This window comes from Microtus ochrogaster, linkage group LG8, assembly GCF_000317375.1.
Source record: "Microtus ochrogaster isolate Prairie Vole_2 linkage group LG8, MicOch1.0, whole genome shotgun sequence".
Classification (NCBI taxonomy): domain Eukaryota; kingdom Metazoa; phylum Chordata; class Mammalia; order Rodentia; family Cricetidae; genus Microtus; species Microtus ochrogaster.
Window position 1 is genome coordinate 2,002,250 of NC_022033.1, and position 8,803 is coordinate 2,011,052.

General features: G+C 48.9%; 1 protein-coding gene across 1 annotated transcript in view; it reads right to left on the reverse strand.

Annotated features, from left to right (window-relative positions):
* Cdh4 (cadherin 4) overlaps positions 1-8,803 on the reverse strand; it is a 471,330-nt gene that overhangs the window by 52,875 nt on the left and 409,652 nt on the right. The window contains exon 5 of the mRNA XM_026787264.1: positions 1,520-1,679. Coding sequence (XP_026643065.1) covers positions 1,520-1,679 — 160 coding nt within the window. The remainder of the gene's footprint in view (positions 1-1,519; positions 1,680-8,803) is intronic.

Below are 8,803 nucleotides of genomic sequence, written 5' to 3' on the forward strand. Positions count from 1 at the left end.
GGGAACCAACATATGTTGAATGCTCAAGAAGTAAACCTTATATTGGAAGGAAGGATGTGTGGTGAGGATGGACAAGTGGGTGGGTGGGTGGATGAGAAGATGGTGGGTTGGTGCGTAGGTAAATATACGGGCAGGTGTGTGGAAGGATTGGTGGGAGGAGCATGGGTGGATAAGTAGACAGGTGGAGAGGCAGGTGGATGGATGCTAAGTAGATGGCTGGATGGGAAGAGGGTATGATACGCAGTTAGATATTTACCTGGATGGGCAGATGGATAGGTGGGTGACTGGATGGTGAGCAGATGAACAGACAGATGAGACATGAAGAGAGTAGATAAGGGGGTGTCTGGAAAGACCATGAAGTGTCTCTGAAGAGGGGCATCTGAAGGACTGGTGCTCTGAGTCTGACCGGGGTCACTCTTGTGTCTCAGCTCTTCCACAGAAGCCATGGGATGGGCAGCAGCTCCTGCTCTGGGGACTATAAACTGCAGCTATAGGCTCGGGTAGCCATCTCGGGGCAGGAGACTTTTGTGGCTCTCCTGAGGTTGCTTTGCCAGTCCTTTGGGCACACCTGCTCCTCAAGACTCTTTGGGGGCTGGTTGGGGTTGGTAACCTTTGCCAGTGACAGACTCCACCTCCTGTAATCCTCGCCTCTACGCAGATGGGCAGTAAGTAGCTTCAGGGCCAGGCTCTGTTAGTGTGGATACGCACATGGAGCCTCCTTCTGGAGAGGAGAGATGGATGCCCAGTCCTGAACAAATGGCCATCAGACCGAGGAACAGCAGGGTCAGCCTGCAATCAGCACAGAGCTGAAGCAAGAAGCCTCGGCAATTAATATGACGGTAGGGGGCAGAAACTGAGAACCCTGCCTCTGATCTCAGATGATGGTCAGAGCGTTGGGCATTCAACACATTGGCATTTAGCCACAGGCACACACAACACCCTGACAACACCTCTGATCTATCCACCTGATATGGTGGATGTCATTATAACTATGTCACAGCTGAGATCTCTTCATGCTGGGGAGAGACCTGAGTCCAGGGTGGCCTCAGTGGCTCACCCAAGGCTCCCAGAGGTCAAGTGCTGGACCTGGCCCTCACAAAGCCCGGGGAACCAGGCAGAGTGTCTCTTGGCCATCACTTCAGAGAGAGGTAGGGACCTGACTGTCCCCTCATGTCCAGTGCCGGTGGGGCAAGGAGGAGGCTGAGAACCCACAGCCTTTCTTTTCTGACTGTTCTTCCTTTCTGTGCTGCTGTTGTCTTAGAGGCTCTCAGAGAGACAGCGTGTAGAGTTAAAGCTCACTCTGGCCTGCAAGTGCTGGGGTCTGGCCTGACCGTCATGTGTTGATGATTCTGTTGAGTAAATCTGTCTGATCTGGTACGTGCCAGGGTCCTCCTGTGCTTAGGACCCTGTGGCCAGACAGAAGTGAGCCTTGCTGCTGAGACCCTACCCGGGTGGAAGGCTGTGGAAGGGTGGACAATCTATCGACTACCCACTATTGCTATGTTCCATATATGGATACTTACATGGTAAGAGGCTCTTTCCTCTCGGTCCATGGGCCGGGTGACATACATGCGACCAGACATGGAGTCAATGCTGAAGACCTCCATAGGGGGCTGGTCGGCTCCCACACCCGTGATGCTGTACCGGATGGGAATGTCATTGTCCTTGTCAGATCTGATCTGAAAGACAAGGATGGAGTCATGAGCCTGCTGCAGGGGTGGGGCTGACACACTCATCCTGATGCCTTGCGGGCCCGATGCCTGGCCACACTTTTAGAGCAGCACGGATACAGCTGCAACAGCTTAGCGATATCTCTCTCATATAGAACACACTTGTCTCCTCCCCAACAAAGCAGCCAGTCATTCTGCCCTAAGAACGTCACTTCCCTATGGTGGTCAACCGTAGCCCAGAGGAAAAGAGCTGATCCAGTCTGAACAGGTTTTAGGTGTATGCACAATAAGGTAACCCGTGTCCTAGTGTGATCTTTTAGAGAAAAATTCATATTTACCATCTAATGCCTATGCATATGATGAAAATATTCCATGTTTGCACAGAAGGCTAAAGTTTCCATATGTCAGTCAAAAGCTTATCAGAGTAGAAACCACTCATACCCCACCCTACAACCAACCAATGTTTCTTCCTCAAGGACCCAAAGAGTCTCCAGGAATACTCGGACTCCTGAGCACCCTGGCTCACACCTGCTACTCCCTGCCTATGTCTACCTTGCACTTTCTCTTCTGAATAAAAGTCCTTGCTACTTTGGTATTCATGTATGGGTCCTCAATCCTTTGAAGATGCCAAGAATTGGAGATACAATGGGCTCAGACAGCAATCACTGATAGCAGAAGGGTAATCAGTGGGCAGGGGGTTACCGAGTGCTACCAACTGATGTGGGATTCCCCTCTGTATTCTATGAATATGTTTTATTACCATTGGTTATTAAAGAAGCTGTTTTGGCCAATGGCTTAGTAGAGTAAATCCAGGCAGGAAATCCAAACAGAGACAGAGATGGAAAGTAGGTGGAGTCAGAGATGCCATGTAGCTGCCGAAGGAGAAAGATGCCAGCTGCCAGCCAGAACCTTACTGGTAGGCTACAACGTCATAGTGATTCACAGATTAATAGAAATGGGTTAATTTAAGATGTAAGAGTTAGAAATACATAAGCTATTGGCAAACAGTGTTGTAATTAATATAGTTGCTGTGTGATTCTTTGGGTCTGGGCGGTTGGGAAATGAATGAGCAGTCTCTGGCTACAACCAACCTCATGTCCAGGGGCAGGGGCACATCAGGTAACAGGGAGGTACAAGGTACAACATTTCAAGATTTATTATTATTATTATTATTATTATTATTATTATTATTATTATTATTTTGAGGCAGGAGTTCAGGTAGCTCAGGTGAGTTCAAATCTGCTATGTAACTGAGAATGATTTTGAATTCTTGATCCTCCTCTGCCTCTTAGGTCCTGGAATCAAAGGCATGAGTTGTTAAGTCTAGTTTATACAGTGCTGAGAACTGAACCCATGGCTTCATGTATGTTAGGCAAACACTCCACAAACTGATCTACATCCCCAGCCCTCTATATTTTAAGTTCCGTGCCAAGCTGTGATGTAGTATGAAATTGAATTGAATGAAATTTATTGTAGAATAAGACTGATATTTTTGTTTCCTGGCTGCCCAGACCCAAATAATCACACAGAAACTGTATTAATTACACTGTTTAGCCTAGTAGCTCAGGTTTCTTATTAACTAACTTTTAGATCTTAAATTAACCCATTTCTATTAATCTGTGTATTGCCACAAGGCTGTGGCTTACCAGGTAAGGTTCTGTTCTAACGTCTTTCTCCTTTGGCAGCTACATGGCATCTCTCTGACTCTGCCTATTCTCTCTCTATCTTCCAGCCTGGCTATATTATGCTAAGCCATTGGCCGAAATAGCTTTATTATTAACCAATGGTAATAAAACATATTCACAGCATACAGAGGGGAATCCCATATCATTGTAAACAGAGCCAACCCGAGAAAAATGCTGCTACTAAGAAGCTATGCTAAGAAGCTAAGAAGAACTCTTTTCTTTTGTGTCTAGAATTCCTTCCTAAAATTTCTCAGGTTTTCCAAAGCCACAGAGAAACCCTGTCTTGAAAAAACCAAAAAATAAAAAAAAATAAAAAAAAATAAAATTTCTCAGGTTTTATGTTGATGTAGCTGCCCCACACTGGGCACCATTTTGTTGGCATACAAAAAAGTTCCACAATAGCTCGAAATGGAGTATAACAAAGGTTTATTTATCTGGGGATAAACTTACAAAAAGAAGAGGGATCTGCAGTCCTCTGTGTGTGCTGGGGACTGGAATCAAATCCAGCAGCCAAGAGAACCACACATGGATTTCATCTGCATTTATAGTGCATGAGACCATGCACAAAGTGGGATGGTATCCCAAAGGCCATTAGCTGAATGAGTTCCCACAGCAACTTATGCCCTGGCAATGCTGAAGCATGCGTGGGCAGTCCATATATGATGGTTCTGTTGCACTTGTCCATATTGGGTTTCATGATCTAAGTTGATGAGGATGACTGACCAGGTCTCTTCCTCAAGAGGGCGCCAGATCTCATTACAGAGAGTTTGGATTAATGGCCTTGGAAGAGATTTCCTGACTGTCTAGTATTGCCTGTGTTATGTGGCTATTAGTGGTCACTCTTAGGTAGATCTGCAATGAGAAGGAGCAATAAAGAAAAAAATGCAAAATGCACAATTGAAGAGAAAAAGAGCACCAGGAAGTGAAATGTAGAAGACAGAGTTCCAGTGCTCAAGGAGATACAACGTTTAAAGGAAAGACTGGTCAATGCTAAATGGAGAAAAGGGAGTGGCGATCTCAGGGCACAACCCCACACAGATAAGCTTCCAACTTGTTAAAAGGCTTTAAAGGACAGTGAAAGGAGCTATCCACAACAGAAAGCTGATTGGAATGTAATTGAACCAGGGGGCAAGTTCCAGCTCCAGAAGGCAGCTGAACTTGACAACTTCGGCCAAGTGGTTCTGGCTCTAGAGTTGTGAACACAAGAGAGGGGTTGTGGGGTCTCCCACCAAAGCTCAGGAGAGTCACTGAGGCCAATCATGCGTCAGGGGTGTCCCTGCATGGGAGCTCAGGGAGGCTATTGGGTGACGCTGTGAAGGTGAAGCCGCGATTGTTGGAGATGCCAGGGTGGTGTGATCCCTGCCAAAGAGAACTGCACACCATAAGTGGAGCCAGCCCGAGAGAGAGAGCAAAACAGATAGGAGTTGGACATGTGAAGATTGCTTTGACATTAGACTTGGAGATGCAGAGTTTGGAGTCTGCCCAGCTGGTTTTCGCTCTTGCTTTGGTCCAGTATTTCCTTACAGTGCTCTGTTTCCTCCCTTTTGGAATGGTAATGTATATTCTGTGCCATTGGAAGTGTGATCTGCTTTTTGATTTTGTTTTTACTGGAGTTACAGTTGTAGGACCCAGGACAGCTTGGTACACACCTGCCAAGACAGGCCCTATAGACCAACAGGAAGGCCTAAGTCTCAGTTTATCCTAAGACAGGATCGCCTGCCAGCACACACCCATCGCTTTTCACCAGGACCCCCCTAGACAAATGTCAGCCAATTAGGGGTTCTGAACCTTAGAAATACCTCACCCCAACCTCTGCTATTATAAAAACCCCACCTCAATTGAGCTTGGGGCTCTCCAATGGTGCCAATATATTGAACACACGGAGAGTCCGAGTTAGTGAACTTGTGTAAGAATAAAGGCTCTTTGCTTTTACATATGGGACTTGGTCTCTTTGTTGGTGTATGGGGAACTCCATAGATCTGGGTATAAGAACAGATAAGAGACAGCCTTGGGTCTCACAGACTTTGAACTTTGGACTTTAAAACAGTGTTGAGACTATGGGGACCTTTGAAGTTGAGCTGAATGCACGGTGTAGTTTGATATGGCTAGAATCATATGGGGGCCATGGAGTAGAATGTGGTGTTTTGAACAAGAATGGCTCCCATAGGCCCATATATTTGAACACCTGGTTACTAGGAAGAGGAACTGTTTGAAAGGATTAGAAGGATTAAAAGGTGTGGCCTTGTTAGAAGAAGTGTGTCACTGGGGGCGGGCTTTGAGGTTCCAAAAGCAAGCTTTTTCAGGGGTGGAGTCTGGACTGAGGCAACTCCAGGGAAGGGACCCCACTGTTTGGCACCCTGAGGGTGGGGTTCAGAACAGTCCTGAGAATGCTTTGCTCAGATTAAACCTGGATTTATTAATTAGGTTTGATTGTCTTATTACATCCCTGGCGGTGAAATTCCCTCCCATTAGCCAGGGATTTTAAACTTAACAGTCACTTCTTTAGCGATGCTGACCTAGAAGCACGGATAAAGGGGAGCCCTCTGGTGCCAGTGAGTGGCGTGTGTCTCTAGTTGCCCAGGACAGATGCTGCTGCTTAGCCTGTGGCTACTGCTCCATCCTTCTGGCTACAGGAGCATTTAGTTACAGCTGTGCTGAAAAGAACCCACCACACAGTTAAGGTTTTTCTGCTTCTTTGTTTGTTTTTGTTTTTAAGGAAATTTATTGTGTTTTGGTCATCTTCTGGGCCACTCAAAAGCGCTTTCTGAAACACAGCAGCCGTGAGCCACTGAGCCCTGTGGCCAGGGGCTCTTTGCACAGACCTTGGACGCTCTGATTCTTTCCTGGTTTACCTTGTGGAGAAGAAATACCGTGTGAAGGAAGCCGGCAGGCCAGGGGAGAGCACTTCCCTGTGATTTGTGTCTAGAGAATGAGGAAAGCATTGCACAGCTGCGGAGTGGGGAGTGGGAGCTCAGACAGCCCTTCCGCCCGCCCGCTCCCTGCTGAGGAGCCATGGGCTCCTTTGTGTTTGTTATTAGAGGAGAAAACAGATGGCAAAGACTGGTTCAAAATGATGTCTGCATTAAAATAATGTACGATGTCGCGCCGGAGTCTGTGTTCACCTGGGGATGGTTGTAGCCGGCCGCTCTGTCCTCAGGAAAGGATGGAAGCAGTGGGGAGGCTCCAGATCCTCCCACATAGAGTATCCCTTGTGCCTTGCTCAAATGAACTTGAAGCTGGAAAGATTCACCATGTGGCTTCCAGTTGCTGACACCTGGGGTTATTCCCAGTGTATTCAAGTGAGGAAGCAATGGGGGCAGAACCACATCTGGATTCCAGATGTGTGTATAAGAGGGCGGGGGAGAGGGAGGGAAGAAGGGACAGAGAAAGGACCATTCAGAAAAGGCCCTCAGTCTAGGGTGAGGTGTGCCTGGCACATGGTGTTCCAGGCCCTATGGTGACAGCAGGAGGACACAGTCACCTGTCAGGGGACAGGAGATGTTCCACAAGGTAACACCCCATAGTTATAAATCTGGACAAAGGCTGTCGGTGAGGATGTGGGGAGCAAGGGACAAGAGTAGCTCAGAGAATATCACACCCAAACTGGGCTCATTTGTTCTCATCCACAGCTAGTTACGGATACAGACACACTACACATAGATGCAGAAACATAATATGTATACACGTCATACAGTACACACATAGAACCACACATATGCAAACACGTATGCTCAAACACACACACAGTAAGAAGATCCATGCAAACACATCAAAACATGGAAGTTCATACAGGCCTCCATACCCACACACTGGCCTCTTCTCTGGGCACTGGCCTCTGAAGGAGTTGACTATTCCGTGGCTAATGGCTGTCACTCATAGGCCTCCCTGGTCCCTGCCCTGGCATTTCGAAAGCTGCTCAGATAATCCTCAGGATCAAGCCTGTCCAGCAGGCCAAGGATCTCTGGTGAAGTGTTTCTGTGCTTTCTCCTTGCGCCATATTAAATCCAGAGATTTTTCTCGGGAGGACAGGTTGCAATTTCTCATTTTTGTTCCCTGCTGGGAGTCTGCATGGCCTGCAGCAAGTAGCTCCTGCTTCTTCTTCGAGTGAAGGGCTCCGAGTCGTGACAGCTGTGCCTCCCCCGTCCCTCTGCCCAAGTGCGAGGATGGAGACGGGTGGATTTATTCTTGGCCGTGACTGCAGCCAGTAAGATGGTAGCTGGCCAAGAAAGGCAATTTCCTTTTAAAACCTGTCTCTCACTGAAGCCCAGAGGTAAGAAGATGTTTGCATCTAAACACATTCGCAGCTTTCTGTGGTCTCAGCCGTGTGCACGTAAAACTCAAATGTTCTTGGTGCCTGATCTTGATCCCACAGCTGACAGAGAGTCAGGTTTTCTTGGTCTTCTGCCTTTCCCAGACGGCCCTGCCCCCAAGTTCTCCTGCCTTGCCTCACTGGCATCCAGCATCAATGATGCTTCACACAGCTGGCCGGGCCTCAGGAATCTGATAGGGCAGCCTGTGCCCAAAGTCGCACATCTGGACCGGAAGGTGTATGCAGCAGGCGCCTCATAATTACTGGATGAGCAAATGAAACCTGACGTCACAGTCCAAGGGTAGGGCAGACAGATAGAGACGGTCAGGTCATTCGCCATTCTGTAGGGAAGCTGTGGCTGACAAAGCCCTAAGAAAGGCTTTTCCCCCAGGACAACTGGCCATCCTGTGGTCCAGAGGATGGGGAGTGGGCAGACTGTAGAGAGATAGGGAGAGAAAGTCTATACGGCCTGAGGCTTGGTGAGGTCAGAGTGAGGCTGGGGCCTCTGTGAACCATTATTGCATGGAGAACAAAGACAGGGAATGCGGGAGTGGAGGGGGAAACACAACACACGGGCCCCAGCACACGGGCCCCAGCACACGGGATACAGCACATGGGATACAGCACACGGGATACAGCTCAGGGGCCCCAGCACACGGGATACAGCACACGGGATACAGCTCAGGGGCCCCAGCACACGGGATACAGCTCACGGGACACAGCTCATGGGACACAGCACACGGGCCCCAGCACACGGGATACAGCACACGGGATACAGCACACGGGATACAGCACACGGGACACAGCACACGGGATACAGCTCAGGGGCCCCAGCACACGGGCCCCAGCACACGGGATACAGCACACGGGATACAGCACACGGGATACAGCACACGGGATACAGCTCACGGGCCCCAGCACACGGGATACAGCTCACGGGACACAGCACACGGGACACAGCTCACGGGACACAGCTCACGGGACACAGCTCACGGGACACAGCACACGGGACACAGCTCACGGGATACAGCTCACGGGCCCCAGCACACGGGCCCCAGCACACGGGATACAGCACACGGGATACAGCTCACGGGCCCCAGCACACGGGATACAGCACACGGGATACAGCACACGGGATA